At 38.2% G+C, this 27,126-nt stretch overlaps 1 protein-coding gene across 5 annotated transcripts in view; it reads right to left on the bottom strand.

The window, feature by feature from the left end:
- LOC128640657 (myomegalin) overlaps positions 1-27,126 on the bottom strand; it is a 285,549-nt gene that overhangs the window by 215,642 nt on the left and 42,781 nt on the right. For all 5 annotated transcript variants that reach the window (XM_053693086.1, XM_053693087.1, XM_053693088.1 and 2 more), the window contains exons 2-4: positions 21,960-22,036; positions 11,426-11,549; positions 334-500 (exon numbers count right to left, since the gene is read on the bottom strand). In XM_053693086.1, the coding sequence (XP_053549061.1) occupies positions 334-500; positions 11,426-11,549; positions 21,960-22,036 (368 nt within the window). The remainder of the gene's footprint in view (positions 1-333; positions 501-11,425; positions 11,550-21,959; positions 22,037-27,126) is intronic.

The following is a 27,126-nucleotide window of genomic DNA, read 5'->3' as shown; positions in this document are numbered from 1 at the left end:
TTTGGAAAACGAATTATAATGGATTTTCATTCTTATCAACATTCGATTGTCCAAACCGAATGTCCACAGGACTATTCGTTCTAACAAACAAATGACACTTTCAGCACATCCGCCCTTACTTTTGGGTACACCAAGTCTAAAGAGTTTTTAGTGTTTAGAATAAAGCATTGCTGCTGCATGTTGAGTTGGGCCTACTGATTATATATTTGGTAGGGGAGACATAGCAAATCTTTATTTTATTTGCATTTTAGCAACTCTATGAACTGAAATCTCTAGTTGAAAACTTGTCTGCCATTGCAAGTAAGAAACATTAAAATAAAATTCAAGATCTACCTGTCTTTTTCATCCAATGTGGTGCAGTAATTTTTCTGAAGGAGTCTGGCCTCTGTCATCTGAGAGTTGAATTCCTTGATTGTCTTCCTTAACTCCTGACTATTTTCCTTTTCCACTTCCAGTAATGCTGCCATTCGATCAGCTTCATTCTTGGCAAGTCTGGCTTCCTAAAATAAAGAAAATATATATACAATAGGCATAGCACCAACTCTTACTATTGGAACATCATATTGGCTGGTGAAGTGCCTGTGCTTTAAAGCAGGGGTCTGCAACCTTGGCACTCCAGATGTTCCAGAACTACATTTCCCATAATGCTCAGATATTCTTTAGGCTGTCTGAGCATTATGGGAAATGTAGTTCTGGAACATCTGGGGTGCCAAGGTTGCTGACCCCTGCTTTAAAGAATGTAGGTGCTCTCATATTTCATTCTATATCCTAGTACAATATAATGGCACTTCTCTGCTTCTACAGTGTGTGTTTCTACAGCATGAGGATGCCTTCATCCCAATGTCCTTGTCTCTTAACCACTTTGAGTGAAACACATACCAATACCAAACTATATTTTGCAGCAACCTTGATTTTTGACATTTCAATAGTAAAACTGTTAGAGACGTATTTAAAGGGACATTTTAGTCAAAATTTAAATTTTATTTATAAAATGTATTTATAAAATATTTTACCAGGAAGGATACATTGAGATTTCTCTCGTTTTCAAGTATGTCCTGGGTCCACAAAACATTGCATTGATACAATAGGGTACAATAAAATACAAAAACAATATTAATACATAATATATGCAAAATGTAACATAGAGCAGGTAGGAAATATATAATCAACACACTTAGCTTATATCTTTGATTATAAATATATTTGCAATATATATGTATTAGCCCCCCCCACAAAATTGGCTTGCCCCCCCCGCCTGCCCCCCCGCAACTAACTACAAGCCCCGGCACTTTATAATTCTGGACTGGAGGACCAGGAGGGACTGGGATGAGAGTCAGGAGTATATCATGTGTGACTGAGATTATTTATTTTTAAACTGTGTTTATTTTGTATTATTTACTGTCTGTGTACTACTACATTACTGTTCGATCTTTTCTTAATTTTGAATCATTTGCTGTCTGAGACTGTGACTTCCCCACGTAGTTGTCGATGATGAGGGCGGCTAAGCGTCAGCGTAAGGGTAAAGGCAGCGCGCCTCTCTGTGAAGTCCGGACCTGGTCCCTGACCGACCGGCAACTGGCTCTGACTGGCTTCAATTTAAATTATTCAATTCAAATTGGAGGAACAAGTCTTCAAGTCCCACCTCACACCACAGCACAGCACGTGCCTCATGCCGGCTTAACACACGGCAGCTAAATTACCCCATGTCATGTGTAAGTAATGGCAATGGCATGAGCATCATCATGCTGTGCTGTGCTGACAGTGCTGGCCTGGCATTATTGCTCCTCCTCTCCTCCAGATCAGTTGTCAGAGTGCAGTCAGGACTCAGTGGTCATTACTCACTACGTTCCCTGTTCCCTTCACTTCACATCACTGCACACGCGCAGAAACATGACCATAGACTTAGTCTGGAGAGGTCCGGAAGAGGGAGGAGCAAGCCAAGTTGTCACTGTGTGGGCAGATTCTGCAAAAGCGCGGGGGAAGGAGCTGGGCTGACAGTGTAGCACAGAGCAGAGGTCTGTGGCTTTGTGCTGTCTCAAACTGTCTGTCAGTGTCTGGTGGCGGCGGCGCATTGCATATTTGTAAAGACCGGCGGTCTGTGACGTCGTCCCCGGTAAGAGAGCTCAATTGATTCTGGTGGGGTATGATAAAAAGATTAATCTGAATCATGATAGATAGATCATGATATACATAACGTTTTAACAGTCAACAGAACATTCATGAATGTTCTGTTGAGTCAGTGTTAAGCCTTAAAAAAAAAAAAAAATCCCCCAATTTGTTATTTGTAAACTTAAAAAAGGTTGGTATCATTATGGTATATTATCATGGATGGATGATACATCCATCCATGATCATGAATGTTCTGTTGAGTTTGAGTGTTAAAACATCCCCCCATTTGTTAATTACAAACTTAAAAAAAGTTGGTAATAGTATCTGCTGTCTGATTCAGGAAATGTTATTTTTTTTACTCCCATGCCTCTTTAGTCTTTAAAGAATAAAACTATGAGCAATCTGATATCTTTTTCATATCCAAACCTTATTCAGTAAGACACCCTCATATGATGGCATGGCTCTGGTCTGCACCCTTAAAAGTTATAATCTAGTCAAAATTAAAATTCATCATTTAGATAGATTTTTCTAATTTACAACTTTGATCATTTTTTCTTCATTCTCTTGGTATCTTTATTGGAAAAAGCAAGAATGTAAGCTTTAGGACCTGGCCCATTTTTGGTTCAGAACCAGGGTAGCGCTTGCTAAATGGTGGCTACATTTAGACACCAATCAGAAATCCCTACCCAGGTTCTGAACCAAAAATGGGCCAGCTCCTAAAGCTTACATTCTTGCTTTTTCCAATAAAGATACCAAGAGAATGAAGAAAAAATTATAATAGGAGTAAATTATATAAAGTTGTTTAAAATTGCTGCTCTATCTCATACCGCATTACTCTGGTATTTTGGAATCTTATGTATTATTTAGTTTATTTTCAGTGGTATGACTTAGTGGTGAAAATTATTAGTGCCCCCCCCAGTTTGACTGTGGTATTTTATGTGCCCCCCCTATATATTTTTCCTAGAGTTGCCACTGATTAGCAAAAATGCTCCTAGTAAAATGTATTACAGTTTTAGTGTTAGCATTTTTCTCTGCACGTGCATGTGAAGCATAGCTAGATATTCTCAGTGCACCAGCATACATATATAATACCTGTATATTATAAACTAGCTTCTATTCAAAACTGAAAGGCATCCATGTGGAATGTCCCTTTAATTGCTATGAGTGAAGCTCATAATATATTATAAATAAAATTTGAAATATTGAGTATTTTATTATTATATTTTCATTTCCCAGTTCAATTGTGCAATTGAAGTTCGTGTTATATCTTTTTAGTTTTCTATTTATATTCCACTTTACAAACATGTGCATATCTATGTATTGCATATACATTTTACAGAGTGTTTACCTTGTTAAATTTGTTGTTAATAGTAAAGCACACTTAAAGGGACATAATGCCCCTTTTTTCTTTTAAAACAGAGTAGTTCATATTGGGAACAGGAAAACTGTTATCTCAATGCATTTGACAGTGTTTCACAGATAGAGGGCATTAGTTCATGTGTACCATATAGATAACATTGTGCTCACTCCGTTGAGGGCACTGATTGGCTAAAATGCAAGTTTGTCAAATAAACTGCAGTAAGGGGGCAGTCTGCAGAGGCTTAGATACAAGGTAATCACAGAGTTAAAAAGTATATTAATATAACCATGTTGGTTATGCAAAACTGGGGACTGGGTAATAAAGGGATTATCTATCTTTTTAAACAATAAACATTCTAGAGTAGACAGTCCATTTAAATTAAATTAATCCCATTGTAACATTTTTGATAGATGTTGCTTTTCTAAATAAACCAGCATTTTCTGAAAGCCTTGCATCTATCATACAGTGAACAATAAATATGTAGGCATTAATTGTACTTATTAGTTTCAGTTTTAATTTAAACAGCTTTTACTTAAAGTGAATGTAAAGTCAACAGTATCACTTATCCTCATATTATCAAGGGCAAAAAAAATACATTTTTTTTGTATTTTCATTCAAAATCCAAATATATACTTTTTTACCTAATTTTCGGAGCCGTAATTCCTCCGCCCGCCATTTTGTCCATCATTTTCTAATTGATTGACAACTGTGTTTTCAAATCCGCTCCCCCACCCCGTGGCGTTCAACCCCTTTTGTGCAACGTCATGCGCTGCTTCTGCGCATGCATTTGCAAGTAATACAGCGATTCCAATGTAAATCCAGAAAGTGAAAAAATAAAAATAAGTTAAGTGAGTTCAACAATCCGTACAAAGGTGATCAAAAGTCAATAATATTGACCGATATTAATTATTCCGACTTCAATCTCTCAATTTACCTTCTCATTGCCTTTTAAAAAAAATTATAGAAATTTTATCTAAAATTATCTGACTATAATACTCCTCTATACCGGTGAGCACTGACTTTAAGATTACCAGCCCGGACTTGCCATCAGTTACAGGGTGGTATATATTAATTCCTCAAGTATGCTCTGTATTAGAGCAACTTCATAGCAGACCGCACAAGTTTATGCTAACTCTCATAACCAGATGCTCATACTCATATAAGACTACTAGCCCCCAAACCTGCCATCATCTACAGGGTGGCTATCTTTTATACTATGCTCTGTATTAGAGCAACTCTATACAAGTTTATCAAACATCTATATTTCTCTATATTTGCTGCTCCACATTCCTATTATAGTAAGAGTTCCTTTCCTTACAATTGTCAACCACAGGGTGGTATTAAGCTTTTAGAGTATGCTCTGTATTAGAATAACTCAATATAAACTTACACTAATCCTTATACTAAGACGCTTATATCTTCATATATATTCGCCATCCCACACTCCTATCATATCAAGAGTCTCTCAAGTTTAAAGATACACTCTCTATTTTCTAGCCATTTCTTAATATATAAACATATGAAAGTATAAATAGTTGCATACTGTTCAAATCATCTCTACCTAAAGAATTCCTTTATACACTGATATCAATGACAATTACATAGTTCAAACAGCGGTATATTGCTCGAACTATCTCCCCTCATTTTTATAGAAAACCTATATGCATCATCTTAGAAACCTAATTCATGCATCATTCTTTATTAGTACTCTCCATTGTTATTAGTCGATCTCCAATATGATTAAGTTCATTTTAGGCATATAACATCGCAATCGTGGTCACTGTATTTTTCACACAAATGCAATTTTACACTTAAATGCAGTTGCCACAATAAATTGCTGTCTTCTTCCATTGATCGCAAAACACTGAAATAGTATTGAACCAATAGAATAACGTTGGCTTCATCACACCCTGAACTGAACCAATGAGAAACACATTTAGGGCTCTTCTAGACCGGACACACACCCTACAATGCGCCAATCATTAGCGCACATACTCGTGACGTCACGACCAATGAGAATCCACGTAAACCGGAACAATAATAATGTTCACTAGATACAATGATCGGGCACTCATACGAAGTCTACTATAAAAATTTTAATATTAAATCTTGGGCAATGACTATCATCTAGCCCCCGTATAGCATTCATACCGAATTTCAAACATACATTCTGTATCTGTATCTCAACCTGAAGTGACGTCACGTCTATACGGAGGCAAAAGTATTATTAGTATTTTTTCAATTTTTTCAACTTTGAATCATGCATATCTTTTAGCCATATAAGTAGTGTACCACTCAAAGGAAATTTATATCATATTAAATAGTTATATCCTTTCAAAATTCCTTAAGCGGAAACCGGAAGTTGCTGTTCAGCAAACATCCGGTCAATCATCTATTCCTCTATATAAGGCTTGCATTCATAACATATAATCAGTCTTGATAAAGGCCTTGCACGGGCCGAAACGAGTAGACCTTGAACTGGTAAGCCTATCTTCAATTGCTGATATTACTTGTGAACTTTCTACACATTGCTTTTTTATTTTTCCACAGGAGGATTGCTACTCACCTTTGTTCTTACCAGCCATCAATTTTGTTTGCACCTGTTATCTTTTTTGGTTGGTGTGCTTTTGTATTTTAAGGAGCATGGAGTTACAGCTTCATTAACCCATTAATCTCACCTCTCAGACTCCCTAGAGGCTTGTGTCCTTGCACATTCTTTTTTCAACCCTTTTTTATCACATTTTTATCAATTGTATATTTTGTTATATTTTTCCACATTTTTTCAATTTTTTTCACTTTTTTATCAATTGATTTTTTTATCCACTTTTTGTCATTCGTTTTGGATAGTTTGGATTTAATCATCTAGTCACACCACTGAATTTTATTTACATTTTCTACATTGGATATCATAGGATTTTTTAACTTATTAGTTACCAAGAATTTTCTGCTATTATTGACTTTTGATCACCTTTGTACGGATTGTTGAACTCACTTAACTTATTTTTATTTTTTCACTTTCTGGATTTACATTGGACTTTTTATACCCTCAAGTTTTTCACACATCATATATTGTACCTCAATTTTTTCTGTTCACTGTGTATTTTACTATTGTGAATTTTTCTGCTTACTGTGTATTTTAATATTGTTCATCTATTTTATCACGTGTACTACATGGATCCATGAATTCTTTTATGTATGTATTTAACATATGTTGATTTTATCCATTAAATATTTTAATACATCAGCAGTCTTAATACCTTAGCCTTCGTAGGATTGGCGCCTAGGTTTTACCCACACATTCTTTCAATTTACGGTGTCAGCTAGGAATCACCACCCCTGGGTGATAAGGTAGTAGTTGGCGCTTCAGTAGACCCCAGTCTAATACAGCGATTCCGAAGCATAGTGTGTCCACGACACATGCATGCGCTAAACGAGCAAATACTAATTTTTGCGTTTGGATTCGGGAACGCATGCGCAGATTAAGACACAACGTTTTGCACGCATGCGCAAATTAAGGACTCCGCGGGGACGCGCTTCAGAGGTACGTAATAGAGCGGGTGGGACCGCTCTATACGTCACAGTCTGCAAATCAAGGAAGTGCCAGGTGGGAGGAGTTGATCATCAAAACGGAGCTAAGTTTGGAGTTAAAAATATATTAATAATAATTTAAATTTTATTAAAAAAATATGGTCGTTTAAGTCAGCATGTGTTATGGAGGTATTAGGGACCTTCAATTGTTGGAAAATTTACATTCACTTTAACTATTTTCAAGTGTGTAATAATTCTATAGATTATATAAATTGTTTGAGTACAATGTTCCACTAACACTGACATTGGAAAAGAACACACAGATACTAGTTTGCTGGCATTCATTTTAATCAGTAAAGTATGCCAAGAACTTTGGCGTTGCAAAATATGTGATTAGCCTGCATTACATCTACCCACCAGCAAAGGTCAACACTTGGATTTCTGTTCTATTAACACTTGTTAAATTATTTTTTGCAAAATTTCACACCATTTTTTGTGTTATTAAACTTTTATTTATTTACACTTTTTTTTAATTTTTTATCTTATGGTATTTAGGACCATGTAACTATGGTTGTCACGTAGGGGTACATTTATTATTGTGCGGACGGACATGATACGATGTAGCGTATCATGTTTGCTGCACATCGATAAATGCTGACAGCATATGCTGTCGGCATTTATCATTGCACCAGCAGTTCTTGTGAACTGCTGGTGCAACACCGCCCCCTGCAGATTTGCAGCCAATCGGCCGCTAGCAGTGAGTGTCAATCAACCTGATCGTATTCGATCGGGCTGATTGCTGTCCGCCACCTCAGAGGTGGCGGACGAGTTAAAGGGACACTAAACCCAAAATTTTTCTTTCATGATTCAAGTAGAGAATACAATTTTAAACAACATTCCAATTTACTTCTATTATCTAATTTGCTTCATTCTTTAGATATCCTTTATTGAAGAAATAGCAATGCACATGGGCGAGCCAATCACACAAGGCATCTATGTGCAGCAACCAATCAGCAGTTACTGAGCCTATCTAGATATGCTTTTCAGCAAAGTATGTCAAGAGAATTAAGCAAATTAGATAATAGAAGTAAATTAGAAAGTTGCTTAAAATTGCATACTCTTTCTAAATCACGAAAGAAAAAATTTGGGTTTCACGTCCCTTTAAGGAGCAGCGGTCTTAGGACCACTGCTTCTTAACTTCCGCTTCAGGCGGAACTGAAACGGAGTGGGTCAGGAGCAGCATCCGCTGCTTCATAAATCGACCCCATAGTCTGTAGTTCACTGGCACATTCCATATTGTTTATGTATGTGGCTGGAATTGGCATCATATAAATACTGGAAATGTTTTCATTTGGCTTCAGTTTTCACTCTGACTGGGTTTCTGCAGGAGTTATAGCCACAGTCTGCAAAGGGAATTCTGGATGCTGCTAAACGCTACAGAGAGAGACTACAGTAAGATGTTGTTGAGTGTATTTGGAGCTTATTATTATTCTCACTGTTTTTTGTATTTCCAGTGGTGTCTATGAAGTCACTTATATTAGCATAATTGGTTATTGCCAGGCCCCAAAGCTTTTACTGGTGCTCGCTAAGGGTCACACTAGGATGAAGCTGGTAGGTTAGCTTCCGTGGTTGCGCTAATTTGTTTCCTTGGCTACAAAAATGAAACTGACTGTAGATGGTGTCTCAGGAGCAGGACGCACTAAAGATGAATCAGGTTCTGCTTCTACATGTGTGACCTGCACTAAAGGGTGCACTATTGGTTTCCCTGATGTTTAGAGTTGTTCTGTGGATGAAATTGTGCAAAAAGATAGACATGAAGTATTAAAAGACCTCTGAATGCTCTATTTGGCACTCTGTTATTCTAGTATGAAGTTCCCAGTTTTCCTGTTCCCGTGGCTTATGTATTATGACCCTGACTTAGTATCTGGACTCTGATTTTTGCTTATCCTTGTAACCTGTTGCTTTATTGGGACTGAGTACTCTGTTGCTGACCCTTGTTCTTTGCACAACCCTTCCGTTTACCCTTTGGCTTTGCTGCTTGGTTCCTGCTGCTTACTCCAGTTCCTAACCCTGGTGCGGCTTATGAATATACTTCTGCCTTTCTGAGTTTGCTTGACACCTGGTTACAGATATTCTTCTTTAAGGATTTCAGCCTACTGAAACATCTGGCCTTTAGCACATCTCCAGCATCAGTGGTTTAAGTTTCCCAACAAGGTAATTTTTAAATAAGGATAATTACCACTTCCAACACGAGGGAAACCAATAACACAACCTTTAGCGCAGGTCACTTTTGCAGAACTAGATCCTTCTTCAGTGCTCCCTGCTCCTGAGACACTATCTACATCCAGCTGCATTCCTGAGGCCACAGAAACATTAGCTCCCCAGGAAGCTAACCTCACTAATCACTAGCTTTTTCTTAGCGTGCCACAGAAAAAACTTTGAGGCCTAACAGTTGTGTTAAATTATGTGGCTGGTAGTTTTTACAACAAAGGTGGCAATCCTACATAGCTGAGCTTGATAAAAAGGCAGGATCCTGAAATATCTCTTTGTTATTTTGCAGGTATACATGTTATGGGTAAAGTTAGATACTGGATAATCCTAGGATTACCTGGGTAAAACGGACAGCTGCTGTGGGTAAAGCCCGATTTAAGATCATAAATCCCCTCGGAGTGCATGCACTTCATCAAGTCACTGCATCAAACATATATACGATGCACATTAATTCACCCATCTTCACTATCTTTTTTGCCTCCGCCTGGGGGGGTTCAAGGAGGACAAAGCCTCCCTTATAAACCTCATTCCCCAAGGTTCACTTGGGGTGAATGCTGTCAGTGTACCAGGAATCAGACTGAGACTTGAAATGCAAAAATAATCACACCTTTATTAATATTAACAAAAAAAATAACAGAGGCCAAAGGACAAGCCAGGAGTCAAAGCCAGAGCATGTAGTCAGACGAGACAGGTCAGGAACCAAAGCAAGTAGTCATACGAGCCAGAATCAACAACTAAGAGAACAGCAGAGTCAGGAACAAGCCAGGGATCAGGAACCAGAAGGGACGTCAGACAAGCTAGGTAATACACAGGAACTGGAACACAGTAACTCACAAAGAAGTCTGAAAAAACGCAATGGCAAATGCAGACTGAACTCAGGCACTTAAATAGGGAATGATGACATCATAATTCTGGGACTGCAACATGTCTTTCACTGGTGATGTTCTCCAGTTTGGCCATAAGAGGGCACCTAGGTGAGTGAGCAACGTTACACACTCTGCAGCAGATTCAGTGAGAGACAAGTGAGTAAAAATGGCAACCAGCAGCAAATAGCAAACAAAAGCAAGGTAAAACTCTGACAGATGCCAGAGGATTGGTGGGGCACCTTTTCCTTTAACTCCTCAGGCAGAGGCAAAAAAATAGTGTAGATGGGGGAATTACAGTACTTCGGGCTTTAACCACAGCCGCTTGTGTAATGTCCGTTTTACCAGGGTAATCCAAGGATTACTCGGATATCTTACTTAAAGGGACAGTCAAAACCAGAATTTTTGTTGTTTAAAAACATAGATAATCCCTTTATTACCCATTCCCCAGTTTTTTGCAAAACCAACACTGTTATATTAATACACTTTTTCCTTCTGTGACTAACTTGTATCTAAGCATCTTCTGACCGCCCCTAATCACATGACTTTTAGTTATTTTGCATATAGTTGCATTTTAGCCAATTAGTGCAGTGTCTGCCACTAGCCACGGGCGTGATCACAATGCTATCTATATGGCCTACATGAGCTTGCTCTCCCCTGCTGTGAAAAGTAAATAAAATAGAGGCGGCCTTCAAGGGCTTAGAAATTATCATATGTGCCTCCCTAGGTTTGCTTTCAACTAGAATACCAAGAGAACAAAGCAAAATTGTTGATAAAAGTAAATTGGAAAGTTGTTTAAAATGACATGCCCTATTTGAAAAATAAAAGTTTTTTTTGGACTTGACTGTCCCTTTAACCTGTAACATATGCATACATCCAAACATTTTCTGGAGGCTTTCCAGATCAGGCAGGTGAGGTAACTAGTGGGCGGTGACCCACAGTGTTTTGAGAGTAGGGCTGTGATGGGATGGGTGGACCACAGGTGTGTCATAGGCAGGTAAGGGCATGAACTGTGCAGTACCAGAGGGGGTCAGAGTGTGGCCTGGGCTAAGTTGGGGTAGTCCCTAAAAACTGGGACATTTTCCCTGGATGGATATACAGCAGGCCGGTAAGTGGGCAGACCTACCAACACCCTAGCAATCCCACTGTATCTGGGACATTTGGGAGGTCTGTATAGCGTATTTACACAAGACAATTGCAGATATACAATATCACATTCCAGAAAACAGAATGATACCCAAAAGTGATACTCAACGCATTTCACACATGATTCATTTTCAGACCAACATATTACCTCTTGCAGGAGCTGTATCTTGTTCTCCAAAAGTTCCTGAACTTGCTCAGTTTCTTCCTGCTTTTGCTCATACTGGCGGCGCAGCTCTGCTTCATTGTAACTAGTAAAGTTTTCAGTAGCAGCCCTAAAAAAGACACAATTTGAATGTCTCAGGCATTATTTGAAAAGATTTAGTTGGTTAAAATGGGGCAGCATATATCGCAAGACATCTCTGTCCTTCACAACTCAATACAATTCTGTCCTTCACAACTCAACTTCTTTTTCAACTGAGCTCAAAGACATTGAACAAGATCTGCAATCTCTTTAGCTTTATTTACATAGTTGTCCATATTCAGCAGTTGTAAAACAGTAAAAATATTGATTCACAAAATCCTGCATCTGCTTTTTAAAAACTTTTGGATTACGTTTTACCAACTCACAAAAACTTGGCAAGTGATAAGTGTAAAATGGGCTTTTTTTGACATGTTTGCGAGTATTCATTGGTATTGTATAGTGCGGGACATACATTTACATATGTAAATGTATTTAATAGCCATATATATTCTGACATTTCCTTCAGCTAACAAGTTTTGTAGGAAATGTGAGATAATGGAAATCAGTATCGTATCTAGCAATCCTTTTTTTAAATGTTTTTTTTTTGGGGGGGGTTTATTTTTAAATGGGATTTTTCTTGGCATTTGCATTGTGTCTTCTGTTCAAAGGGGTCAATCCAAATACCAGAATGTTTTTAATATTTTTTTCTAACATTTCTGACCATTTTGCCCCAACTTTGTGCCTTACCGTCTCTTTTTGTGAGACACATCGATCTAATAGATATCTTTAATTAAATCTTTCATTAAGTTAAAAAAATCAAGACCTCTAAACATATTGATTGTTCAGCATGTTAATTTTCTTAATTGACAAAACCGCAAGTGCACTACTAAACCAATCAGATCATATGGTGCAGTCACATGATTAGACTCATAGCTCCTGTTACCTCTACTGAAGGCTATTAAAATAATTCACTCTTTTGCATATATAAATAAAAAATGTAAACTGTTTATTTACTGTAAGAATGTAACAGGCAAACATAAAAAAGAAGTTATAATGTACAATAGACTAACACACATAAAACTCAGCGCAACATCACAATTCGGGAAAATAAAATAAAATTAAAAACAAGACCACCTTACAGCTTTGAAATAGCAAGATACAGCTGTGAGTTAAAATTCCGCACAGTGACAAAACATTCTTCAATGTATGAATTCCACATGCTTGTCCAAGGTATAGATGAAAAATCCCTCTAGATAGGGTTGTCACCCAGCCGGTATTTTACATACATGGCTGCTATTTTTTCTTTTCTTTTCAAAATAATTTTATTTGATTTCAAAAAGTTAGAAATAACATTGGGGGACTCACAGGTCCCCTACACAAACATCAAGTTTCAATATTCAGTAAGGTTACGGACCAAACGGTCCTAATAGAAATATATAATATACAAAGTAACGAAAAACAGGTTGGTCACCACAGGTATAAAATTAGGTTTGTTAGTCAGGTTGGACCATGATGGGAGACCAAAGGATAGTCAATACAACACCTTATTTATGGCTGCTATTTTTAAGGTTTAGGTCAAAGTTTAAAATAAACAAAATTGTGTTCATGTGCTGAATAAACTAACTTTTTTATATCGAAGAACCACTGAGCAGTAGAGTACAAGAACTAAGTTACACACAGTCATGCCCTTTCTGTTTAACTTTAAATGTAAACAAATTTTACTTGTCCTTTTCTATGCAAAAAATATTTTTAACATGATTAAATGCTGATCTTTCCTATATATCATGGAATTTTTTTGAATACCATGTTTCTTTAAGAAATTTGATGTTGCTATGCAATAGTGACAACTTACAGCAAATTGTATAATAAAGTTGTTTTTTGTTATTGAAAGCACTGACAAAGCAGCTGTTTGAAAGTTATAAATAGATATTTTAGGACAGTGTGGAGTGATATGTCATTCATAGTGGATTAGTAGGGTATAGAAGTTCCAACTTCTGTGGAAACACAAAGAGGAATGTTATTTTTAAGAAAACCTCTTTCTGTAAACAAAATATTGTTTCATTTATTAGGGATGAAACCAGTATCATTGACAAAGACTAATATACATTTATATCATATTAGGTCATGGATTAGAAAACAAATCTGAAATGAACTGTGAATTTTATATAAAGTATATGTACTGTATGTATAATATATATAGGCTTACCATAATTTTTAGAGGTGAAACTGGGACCATCTGGTGCGGTGCCAGTGGGGGTGTGGTCAAGGGGTGCATGGCGATTGCCGACCGGAACTAATTTTCCAGAGAGGGTTGCTATACAGAGACTGATATGGTAAATCCTATTATATAAAAGGCCAAGTGTGTTTGTCCGAAGCTGTCATGCGCAGTAGAAACTGCGTGAGGACAAACACACTTGGCCTTCAAGAAGACTGACCTGGCTGGCATCTGGGACGACCGTGTGTGATGGGGGCGGGGCCGGCCGGGCGTGACGTGGGCGTTGCGTAGACTGGACCGGGGGCGGGGGCGGGCGTGACGTGGGCGGGGCTGGGCATGGCATGGGCGAGGCAGGGCAGATGTCAGAGAGAGAGAGAGAGAGCTCAAAAAAAGAGGGGGGGTAGAGAGAGAGCTCAAAAAAGAGGGGAGATAGAGGGAGCAAAAGAGGGGGGGGATAGAGAGAGCAAAAGAGGGAGAGAGACAGCAAAGAGATGGGGGAGAGAGAGCAAAAGAGGGGAGATAGAGAGAGCAAAAGAGAGACAGCAAAAGATAGTGGGGAGAAAGGGGAGAGAGAGCAAAAGAGATGGGAAAGAGAGCGCAAAAGAGAGGGGGGGAAAGAGAGGGGAGAGACAGAGAGGGGAGAGAGAGCAAAAGAGAGGGTGAGAGAGAGCATAAGAGAGGGGGGAGAGAGCAAAAGAGAGGGGGAGAGAGACAGCAAAAGATAGGGAGCAAGAGAGCAAAATAAAGGGGAGAGAGAGCAAAAGAGGGGGGAGAGAGAGAGAGCAAAAGAGGGGGGAGAGAGCAAAAGAGAGGGGGGAGAGCAAAAGAGGGGGGATAGAGAGAGCAAAATAGGGGGGGATAGAGAGAGCAAAAGACAGGCAGAGAGACAGCAAAAGAGAGGGGGGAGAGCAAAAGAAAGGGAGAGAGAAAGAGAGAGCAAAAGAGAGGGGAGAGAGAGAGCGCAAAATAGAGGGGGGTAAGAGAGGGGAGAGAGAGCGCACAAAAGAGAGGGGGAGAGAGCAAAAGTGAGGGGGAGAGAGAGAGCATAAGAGAGGGGGAGAGAGAGCAAAAGAGAGGGGGAGAGAAAGAGCAAAAGCGAGGGGGAGAGAGACAGCAAAAGAGAGGGGGAAAGAGAGCAAAAGAAAGGGGAGAGAGAGAGAAAGCAAAAGAGGGGGATAGAGAGATCAAAAGAGAGGGCAAAAGAGGGGGGAGAGAGAGAGCACAAAAGAGGGGGGATAGAGACAGCAAAAGACAGGAAGAGAGAAAGCAAAAGAGAGGGGGAGAGAACAAAAGAGAGGGGGGAAAGAACAAAAGGGGAAGAGAGAGCAAAAGAGAGGGAGAGAGAGAGCAAAAGAGAGGGAGAGAGAGAGCAAAAGAGAGGGGGAGGGAGAGAGAGAGCAAAAGAGAGGGGGAGGGAGAGAGAGAGCAAAAGAGAGGGGGAGAGAGAGCAAAAGAGAGGGGGAGAGAGAGCGAGAGCAAAAGAGAGGGGGGATAACGCAAAAGAGAGGGGGACAGAGAGCGCAAAAGAGAGGGATGAAAAGAGAGGGGGGAGAGAGAGCGCAAAATAGAGAGGGGGGAGATAGAGAGCAGAAGAGGGGGAGAGAGAGATTTTCCTAACGCCGGTATTACGATCACCTAAAAAAGTGAGCGGTAGACCGTCTCCTGGCAAGACTCCTACCGCATTTAAAAGTTAGTAGTTAAGAGTTTTATGGGCTAACGCCGTAACATAACGCCCACTACCCCTAATCTAAACCCCTAATCTGCCGCCCCCAACGTCGCCGCTACTATATTACATTTATTAACCCCTAAATCTAAATCTAACCCCCCTAACTTAAATATAATTCAAATAAAACAAACTTAAATTACTACAATTAAATAAATGAATCCTATTTAAACTAAATACTTACCTATAAAATAAACCCTAAGCTAGCTACAATATAATTAATAATTACATTGTAGCCATTTTAGGGTTTATTTTTATTTTACAGGCAATTTTGTATTTATTTTAACTAGGTACAATAGTTATTAAATAGTTATGAACTATTTAATAACTACCTAGCTAAAATAAGTACAAAAGTACCTGTAAAATAAACCTAACACTACACTATAATTAAACTAATTACCTAAACTACCTACAATTAATTACAATTAAATTAAATAAACTAAATTACGAAAAAAACACTAATTTACAGAAAATAAAAAAAGAATTGCAAGAATTTTAAACTAATTACACCTAATCTAATCCCCCTAATAAAATAAAAAGCCCCCGAAAATAATAAAAGTCCCTACCCTATACTAAATTACAAATAGCCCTTAAAAGGTTCTTTTGCGGGGCATTGCCCCAAAGTAATCAGCTCTTTCACCTGTAAAAAAAAAATACAATACCCCCCCCAACATTAAAACCCACTACCCACACACCCAACCCTACTCTAAAACCCACCCAATCCCCCCTTAAAAAAACCTAACACTACCCCCTTGAAGATCACCCTACCTTGAGACGTCTTCACCCAGCTGGGCACAAGTGGTCCTCCAGAGGGTCCGAAGTCTTCATCCTATCCAGCCAGAAGAGGACCTCCAGACCGGCAGAAGGCTTCATCCAGGCGGCATCTTCATCTGGAGCGGAGCGGGTCCATCTTCAAGACATCCGACGCGGAGCATCCTCTTCATCCGACAGACGACGACTGAATGACTGGTCCTTTAAGTGACGTCATCCAAGATGGCGTCCCTTGAATTCCGATTGGCTGATAGAATCCTATCAGCCAATTGGAATTAAGGTAGGAAAAATCCTATTGGCTGATGCAATCAGCCAATTGGATTGACCTCGCATTCTATTGGCTGATTGGAACAGCCAATAGAATGCGAGCTCAATCCTATTGGCTCAATTCTATCGAACTTCAATCCTATTGGCTGATTGCATCAGCCAATAGGATTTTTTCTACCTTAATTCCGATTGGCTGATAGAATTCTATCAACCAATCGGAATCTAAGGGACGCCATCTTGGATGATGTCACTTAAAGGAACCTTCATTCGTCGGGTAGTCGTCGGCCGAAGAGGATGCTCCGTGTCGGATGTCTTGAAGATGGACCCGCTCCGCGCCGGATGGATGAAGATAGAAGATGCCGTCTGGATGAAGACTTCTGCCGTCTGGAGGACCCCTTCTGCACGTCTGGAGGACCACTTCTGCCCGGCTTGGATGAAAACCTCTCCCGGTAAGTCGATCTTCAGGGGGTTAATGTTTTTAAGGGTGTATTGGTGGGTTTTATTTTTAGGTTAGGGCTTTGGGCCTGCAAAAGAGCTAACTGCCCTTTTCAGGGCAATGCCAATCCAAATGCCCTTTTCAGGGCAATGGGTAGCTTAGGTTTTTTTAGTTAGTATTTTTTGGGGGGGGTTGGTTGTGTGGGTGGTGGGTTTTACTGTTGGGGGGGTTGTTTGTATTTTTTTTTGCAGGTAAAAGAGCTGATTACTTTGGGCAATGCCCCGCAAAAGGCCCTTTTAAGGGCTACTGATAGTTTAGTTTAGGCTAGGGTTTTTTTTTATTTTGGGGGGGGCTTTTTTATTTTGATAGGGCTATTAGATTAGGTGTAATTAGTTAAAATTTCTGTAATTTGCTTATTATTTTCTGTAATTTAGTGTGTTTTTTTTGTACTTTAGATAATTGTATGTCATTTATTTAATTGTATTTAATTGTAGAGTTAGGTTAGGTGTTATTGTGACTTAGGTTAGGTTTTATTTTACATTTACTTTTGTCTTTATTTTAACTAGGTAGTTATTAAATACTTAATAACTATTTAATAACTATTCTACCTAGTTAAAATAAATACAAACTTTCCTGTAAAATAAAAAAATAAACCCTAAGCTAGCTACAATGTAACTATTAGTTATATTGTAGCTATCTTAGGGTTTATTTTACAGGTAAGTATTTAGTTTTAAATAGGAATAATGTAGTTAATGATAGTAATTTTATTTATATTTATTTAAATTACATTTGTTAGGGGGTGTTAGGGTTAGACTTAGGTTTAGGGGTTAATAAATTTAATATAGTGGCGGCGACGTTGGGGACGGCAGATTAGGGGTTAATAAGTATAATGTAGGTGGCGGCGGTGTAGGGGGGGGCAGATTAGGGGTGTTTAGACTTGGGGTACATGTTAGGTGTAAACATTACCATAGGAATCAATGGGATATCGGGCAGCAGCGAACATAAGCTTTCGCTGCTTTCAGACTCCCATTGATTCCTATGGCATCCGCCGCCTCCAGGGCGGCGGATTGAAAACCAGGTACGCTGGGCCGGAATAGTGGCGAGCATACCTGGTAGAAATTTGTTAACTTACAAAAGTAGTCAGATAGTGCCAAATTTGCATTCGGAACATCTGTAGTGACGTAAGCATCAATCTGTGTCGTACTTTGACCGGCGGATCATATGTTACGTCACAAAATTCTACTTTTGCCGGTCTGTAGCCTTTGATAAATAAGGGGAATCAGGCTCGCCACAAATACGCTGCGGAATTCCAGCATATTTGCGGTTGACGGCTTAATAAATAGATGCCCTAGTCTTAACAAACATCTCATATCAAATAATCTGAAATTTGATTCATGGTTTATAATTTTGGGACAAAGTCAGATCATAAAGTCCCTTTAAGGCAACTGGCTTTAAATGCAAATAGGTTAATAATAATTTTAATAAAAATCTTCAAAAACAAACCTATAATTCACTGACTGCTTCTATTACTTCTGTAGCAACTTCTTGACATCTCATTTCTAGGACACATTCACTGTACATTGCTGGGCACCTACAGGCATTGCACCATTAATGTTCCATAGTCCCTAGAATCAAGTTCTTTATTTCTCTTCCAACAGTTCTTATTAGGTGTAATATATCTAGACCTTGTACTTTGTCTGCCACATAGTCTCTGCAAGAGAACATTTTCAGTGCCAACAGTTGATCGCATACGGATTGGACTTTGTGCTCCCTTTGGATCACTTTATGGATCACGGATCGTGTAGGAGTGTTTTCTCTGTAATCAAAGTATGGTAATTCATTGATTAAGGACATTTTGTCTTCTTTAATATTTTTCAGGGATCTGATTTTTTTCTGATAATAAGTACACTTTATAATATGTAATATTCTTATTTTTTGTATATGGTTTGTGATTTTTTGTGACATTAGCATGTTTTATTACATCATGTGATATATTTGAGGTCTTAGTTGTAAGTTCCTCTTTTTCTGGTGCAATGAAATATTTAGATACTTGAATCCACTGTTTCTGTGTGTTGATCTCTACTAGTGGGGAGGGGTACATGCTTCTGTATCCATCCCTGTTTTCAATAAAAGGTGTGAGGCAAGAGTGCTGTCATAAGTACTTTTTATTTCTTTTTTATATTTTCAACAGTTCTTATTACTCTGCAAATAGCCAATGCCTAATCATCCCAAGAAACTTCCTAAATGCCTCTTCAGTCTTTTCCACAACTTTCAGATTTTTGTTTGAAGCCTGTTATATACTTCCTCATATATCCTCTAACATAAAAAATCTGAGCTTCTGTATTGTTCATAACTCTCTCTGACACATGGGGCCCTATGTATTAAAAAGCATGCGGAGAGCTTCTCAACTTGAGAAGCTGTCAGCATGCCTTTTTCTGTATACGGGCAACGGATCTGTTCGTCCAATGGCGCGTATACATCTTTACACATTCTGATGAGTGTGTAATGCCCGCCCCTTCACTTATACAACTGTCAATCACCGACAAGGTTAATTTGTTAAAGTTACACAGAAACTGTGAAAGCATAATCAGAATTTGTAAAATTACAATCCAAAATACACTGATTCATACAAAATAAAATACTAAATAGAAAGTGCGAAGTGATATAAAATAGAAAGCAAAAAGTTTAAATGCAGAAGAACTGTCATGTCATGCAGGGCTATAATGCACTGGGCTTGTCTCTCCTTCACCTACAGAAATGCTGGGAATGCCCCTTGGAAAAGTATAGTAAAATCTGCCTTTTGAAAATTTCACTAGGGATCTTGCAGTGCTGGAGGGTCATTTTAGAATATCTCACCTGAGTGGAGAGGTTTTGAATATCAGGCCCTAAGTGATCTCAGGAGCATGCACGTGTCATTAGCCATCTAACAGCAGTGTTTGCAGCCATATTTATAGCAATGTTATACCTAGCATTTTATGGCAGAATTTTTTGCAAGTATAACATTTCTACTTGAGATTAAGAATAAGGGGTCAATTTATCAAGCTCCGTACGCATCCGCTGCGTCTCTGGGTAAAATGCCACTACTGAATGTCCGCTTCTTCTCAAAACACTGTATTATATTCACAGCGTTTCCTCTTTACAGCATACGTGCCTAGGCTTGCTTCAGGAAAGCTGGTTAGCTGATTCACTGATTCGCACACACCACTATTAGAAGAAGCAGCATTTTAGAAGAACCAGCTGTCCTTCAGCAAGTCTAGAGTGCGGTTGAGGCCGCGGCACGTATGCTGTAAAGAGGAAACACTGTGAACATAATACAGTGTTTTGAGAAGAAGCGGACACTCCGTAGTGGCATTTTACCCAGAGACATGGCGAATGCCGTCTTGTTGCCTTGGTGTATATGCCCCCCTAAAGGGTCAAAGGAAGGCAGAACTAAGCCGCAACTTTCACATAGACCAGAAGGGACGCCAAGGTAATATTTTGCACTTTGAACTGTGTGGTGGTCTCTGTTGTAACAATCGCTTCTGGAAAAGTAAGGAGTGTAACCCTATAGACTCTCATATACTATTGGTGGCAGGCACACACATAAGTCTTATACAGCTGCAAGTCTAATTTGGGGCTATTTGTTTTGCTTCTCAACTGCAGTATGCTTCATACTAATCTTGCTTTAATCAGCTAACACATGGCTTTCAATGCCTAATGCATGGATGAACTTCTATGAACCTTTGTGCCGATCAGATAACCAAAATCTTGCATGCATGCTTAGAAGTTCTATGTTGAAATCACAAACTTTCCCTTATTTACAAGATAAATTGAGTTGGATAAATGCAATAGATACTTTGACTGGATACCTTGTTTAAGGCTCATGTATATATTTTTATTAAATATTTTTGTGATATATTAACTCAGATACGTTTTAATTGTGTGCACTGATGAGCTAACTTATGTAGCCAAGTTGTGGTTATAAAAATTCATATTAAGTGTGCTGTATTCCCTATCTCTAAGTGAGTGATACCTTAGAGGATACATTCACTCATCCTTCTATTCTTTTTATTTTTGTATTCATAGGGTCTGCACCTCCTCCATATGAGGATTGAGGAATAAGCATTTTCATTATTTTTTGTGATAATACCCCAAGTATAAATAATTCACCCTTAAAGCACTTGTAATTTCCTTCTATAATAAATCCTGGTTATTCCTATGTTAGAAACTGCTGCCTAGCAGCATTGTGCAGACTTGTGTTCCCTGGGGTAGAGCACACTGAGAGTACAGCGAGCTGTGTAATTCTAAATGTTCCAATAAACCAGGGGTGGTAAACCTAGGGCACAAGCTTCCAAGGTGGCACTAAAAACAAATATGCTTCCCCGACCCTACTACCTGGTTGCTTTGGCTAAATTGTAGTACTGAATTATTTTTTTATGAATCCCTGTTATATATCATCAGTTACAATTTAATTATTGATATAGATCATGTAAATTGCCTTCTTTAAAGAAGAAAATGTCTTCTGAATATTATTTTGTCAAAGTAAAATGTCTGTTTCCTAATCCATTTGACAGTGGTTTAAAGGGATATTATACTCAATTTTTCTTCTTTCATGATTCATATAGAGCATGCAATTTTAAACAACTTTTTAATTTACTCCTATTTTCTTCATTCTCTTAGTATCTTTATTTGAAAAAGCAGGAATGTATGCTTAGGATGTGGACCATTTTTGGTTCAGCACCCTGTGTAGTGCTTGCTTATTGGTGGCTACATTTAGCCACCAATCAGCAGGTGCTGAACCAAAAATGGGCCGGCTCCACTATAAATAACAGAACATCTTTTTTTTTTCTTCAAATGAGAGGGTCAAAATATCCCATGATCAATTAAACCATTATGCACCAGTTTAAGTATAATAGTGTGGATGACACTAAAACTTTCTCTTTCCCAGACAAAAATGAATCCAAACAACAATTGGAACCTTAATTTCAAATTAACTGGATTTTGAGTTATACAGTTACAAATATATATATATATTGATTTGTTTTTGTCCTCCTGGAAACATTTCTGTAGGCACCTTTGACGGTCACAAAGGACAAGCATGACAACATACCAGGTTTTCTCCAAAAATTGCTGCTTCTCCTGAAGTTCTCGTTTCAGGCTTTCCACTTCCACTCTAAGTTCTATATTCTGCAAACAAAACACAAACATATTACATTTAAATAATATAGAAACTATTATAAATGTGTAACTATTGTATTTTTGTGCATTGCATTTCATAGCCTATCAATGCCTATTATAATGTGAATCCAAGCCAGGGGTGGACCTACCATTGGTGCAGCAGATACGGTTGCACCAGGGCCCAAGGACTGGAGGGGCCCATAGCAGCCAATCTATATACATAGGCATGTGTAGAATGTGTACAGTCTTAATGAAGAGGAGCCTTTTATTAGTGCAGGTTCTTCTTCTCTGTCTATCCTCAAAATCATTATAATAGAGCACCATGTATATTATTACTATTGCTTACTACTGAGTCACATTTGGGCGGGTCCTAAACGTTTTTTGCACCAGGGCCCTCTGTTGAGTAGGTCCGCTATTGCTCCAAGCATAAAAGTACTGTTAAAGTTTACTGCATGTGCACTGAATTCCTGAGTGAAACAAATATACTTCCTCTCAGAAGCTGATATTCAAAAGCTCTCCGCTCAAGTGAGATGATCTAAGACATCTCTTCAGTATGGAGAGGTCCCTAAAAAAATGTAAGAAGCACAAATTTGAAATTAAAAGATATTTATCTCACTATATACAGTGATCTTGATGTGAAGGAGAGATACCTACATTTAAATATGAGGTCTAAAAAAATCCCAAAGATTTTGCATTATTTCCATCCATACTGGCAAGTATTTGAATATATATATAGTGTATATATACTGTGTGTGTATATATATATATATATATATATATATATATATATATATATATATATATATATATATATATATATATATATATATATATATATATACACACACACACACGTATATATATATATATACACATATGTACACACAGATATATAGGGGCCTATTTAAGAACGTGCAAGCGGACATGATTCGATATTGCAGATCATGTCCACTGCACATCGATAAATTCCGACAGCATACGTTGTCGGCATTTATAATTGCACCAGCAGTTTTGGTGAACTGCTGGTGCAATACTGCCCCCTGCAGATTCGCGGTCAATCAGCCGCTAGCAGGGGGTGTCAATCAACCCGATCGTATTGGATCGGGTTGATTTCCGGTGATATCTGTCCGCTGTCTCAGAGCAGGCGGACAGGTTATGGAGCAGCGGTCTTTGGAAACCCGGGGCATCAAGCTCCATTCGGAATAGGCCCCATAGTCATTATGCAGTTGCTATTAACTGCTAAGTCGGACAATCAGAAGATGCATCTGATGTTTTGCTGCCTTCTTAAAGGGACAAGAAACCCAACATTTGTATTGATTTAGGTAGAACATACAATTTTAAACAACTTTCCAGTTTACTTCTATTATCAAATTTGCTTCATTCTCTTGGTATGCTTTGTTGAAGGAGAAGCAATGCACTAATGGTTACTAACTGAGCACATGGGTAAACAAATGACAATCGGAATATATTTGCAGCCACCAATCAGCAGCTAGAACCTAGGTTTAAATTCTTGATTTGAAGCATATTCCTACCTATTATAATTGTATTTTATTGTACATTATACCCCTCATTATTAAATAGTTACATAGTAATATGGGGGTAGATTTACCAAGCAGCGGATGCTGCTATCTACCTCCGTACTTTCCGGCTCGCCGGAATTGTAAGTTAAGAAGTAGCGGTCATAAGACCACTGCTCCTTAAAGGGCCACTGTAAGCAAATTTTAACAATGCTTGTTACGAACTAACTATATAAAATAATCATATTCTCAATAGGATCTCATTATGAGATCTTACCCTATCGTCGTAATCTTCTTTCAGAAATTATTTTTTTTCCAAAACCACTCCGTGGGTATCTTTATCTCCTCTGTAATCCTGGCTGATAATTGCAGTTTGAATATGGCGCAGAAAATTCTATCTGCGCATGCGCAAGATTGCGCTATGTCAACGCAAATGTCACTCCATGAAAGACTGCCTGTAACATAGTAGACCCGCTCGATCGATCGTACATCAGAAGATCCAGCTGAAGGCTAATAGTCTTTCTATTGTACGTAGAAAGCCTGGAGCACCGATTGCATCAATTTTAGTCTCAAATGCGCAAGCGTGGTTCCAATATCGCTGAGGGTAAATTCGTCTTCAATAATTGAAAATGCGCATGAACAATTCACACGATTTTGTGCGAATGCGAATGAAGACTAATTTAGCTGCTAATGAGATGCATAAACACCAAATAGGATTGGTTATAGTTTTCAAAGACATAGTCACGAAAATTGTGGGCTGGATATTATGACGTAATCGTCCGAAAATAAAGATGCTTTTTCTAACGTTATGCGGCTTCGTTTTTCAACATTTATAGGTCAGTACGTTTTACTTTATACATGTTAATTATTATATGTGGTTTTTATTGACTAAAATTAGTAAAAGTTTGTAATCCTTTAACTCGTCCGCTACCTCTGAGGCAGCAGACAGCAATCAACCCGATCAGATACGATCGGGTTGATTGAAACCCCCTGCTAGGGGCCGATTGGCCGCGAATGTACAGGGAGTGGCATTGCACAAGCATTTCACACTAAATGCTTGTGCAATCATAAATGCCGACAGCGTATCATGTCCGCCCGCATATTGTTAAATCTACCCCATAGTGTGAATAAAAAGACTCAAGTCCATCAAGTCCAAACTTTCACACATTCCTGTTACTACTGTTGATCTAAAAAGAGGGGGGAAAAAATAACTGAAGTGATTTCCAATTGTGCTTCAAAAATAAAAAATAAATACCCTTCTTGACACCAAAGTGGCAATCACATATCTTCTTGGATCAACAATCTACTATACTGTCAGCACTAACTATTTTATCTTCATGCATCCTGCTTTGCCAAAGAAGACATACGGTCCTTTTTTAAAACATCTGAATTTGGCAAAACAATCTCATTAGGCACAGAATTCCACATCCTTATTGTTCTTAATGTAAAGAACCCATTACACTGCTGAAGTAGAAATCTCTGTTCTTCAAACCTCAATGGATGACCTCTTGTCCTTTATACAGTTCTACGGATAAACAGGTCAACTGACAGCTGATACTTGCTGATGGGCCATGTATATATTTGAATAATGTATTATTATTATTATGATTATTATCATAGAGTGCCAACAGAATCAGCAGTGCTATATCATATACAATAGTAACATTTAGAAGAGGCAATACTAGATCAAATGAGTGGGTATAAGGCCCTGCCCGTGAGTTGCCAAGTGTTGTAGAACACCTTGCATGAAGGTGATTTCTATTACAGCTGGGCTCTAGAGCTTAACGTAATTATATGCCCTCTGAGGTGCCTCTTTATCAGTGTTAAATATCTGTAACCATTCCAGCCTTAATTAAAATGTGAATCTTCCATTCCCCTTATCAATTTTGTCCCTCTCCTCTGCAATTTTACTAGTTCTATAATGTCCTTATTGAAAAGCAGTGCCCAAAACTATGCTGCATATTCAAGGTGGGCTCTTACTATGGATTGGTATAGAGGCAAAATTATATTTTTATCATGGGAATTGAAACCCTTTTTTATACATGACAGCTGCTGACTGACATTTCATCTTGTTGCTAAGTCTGTAAGTCTACTATAACTCCCAAGTCCTTCTCATTTACATTTGGTAACATGTTATTTCATATAATTACATAACAAACTATTGTGTGGGCAGTCTGCCTCTGGACATGAAAAACAAGTAAGTTTCTTCCTTTAAAGGACCATTAATTACAGTAGATTTGCACAATCAACACATGAATAATAAAAAGACAATGCAAAAGCACTTAGTCTGAATTTCAAATAAATAGTAGATCTTTTTTCCTGACAAAGTTCATTGTTAATTCCATTTTCCATCCCCCTGTATCATGTGACAGTGATCAGCCAATCACAAAATGCATAAACATATATTCTGTGAATTCTTGCACATGCTCAGTAGGAGCTGTTGCCTCAGAAAGCAAGCATATACAAATATTGTGCATATTTAGATAATGGAAGTGAATTGAAAAGTTGTTTAAAATTGTGTGTATTATCTGAATAATAAAAGTTAAATTTTTACTTTAGTGTTCCTTTTAAACAGGTGCTGGTCTGGTTAGCAGTCTACCACTACTAAAGTTTTAAACATGCCACATTTGTCATTTCATGTGAAATGCAGATGCTTTCAGTCAACCACACACACTCTTCTGTCAGGTACACACACTGAGGTTGATTTAACAAGGGCCGAATGGCCCTTTTTCCCTGCGCGAGCCTTCAGGCTCCCTGGAAATAGCAGTTATGAAGTAGCGGTCTAAAGACCGCTGCTCCATAACTTGTCCGCTGCCTCTGAGGTTGCAGTCTTCAATCCGCCTGATTCTAAACGATCGGGCTAATTGACACCCCGTGCTAGCAGCCGATTGTTCGCGAATCTGCAGGGGGCAGCATTGCACAAACAGTTCTGGTGAACTGTTCGTGTAATGATAAATGCCGACAGCGTATGCTGTACAGCGTATCATGTCCGACAGACATTGGTAAATCTAACCCACTGTGTGCCAAAGTATGCGCATAGGATTTTTCAGATGTTATTAGTACTGACTTTTGGAGCAATCATAGGTCTGATCCATAATACAATTCTGAATATCTCTCATCATTTGAGATGGGTGAATGTTACAATTTCCAAATGTTTCTTATTCTATAGAACAAATGTTAACATTTGAATGGTGAATGTAATCTAGAAATTGAATATTTAACGTTAACATAATAGTACATTTAAATATTTATTCCTTTGATTTATGTTGGAAGTCTATGATAAACAAATTTTTTTGTTGGCACATGTATATTTGACTGTTATATTTAATAATAGGAAACAGGAAAAAAAAGAAACTTTATCCCCTGTAAGTTAATGTTTAATGTTTGCCAAACATTTAACATATGTTTGCATTTCTTATATAAGTTAAAGGGACTTTGTAAAAAAAATTACTTTCCTCCTAATGTGTTTCCAATATTTTGTTATATTAGCTGTAGAGTATAAAATGTATGTGAAATTGCTCATTTGGTTTATTTTTGTATATGAAATAGCTGTTTTTGCTGATTGAAGCCTCGTTCCATTAT

The sequence above is a fragment of the Bombina bombina genome, chromosome 10, assembly GCF_027579735.1.
Source record: "Bombina bombina isolate aBomBom1 chromosome 10, aBomBom1.pri, whole genome shotgun sequence".
Classification (NCBI taxonomy): Eukaryota; Metazoa; Chordata; class Amphibia; order Anura; family Bombinatoridae; genus Bombina; species Bombina bombina.
This window is presented reverse-complemented; position numbering and strand designations above follow the sequence as displayed.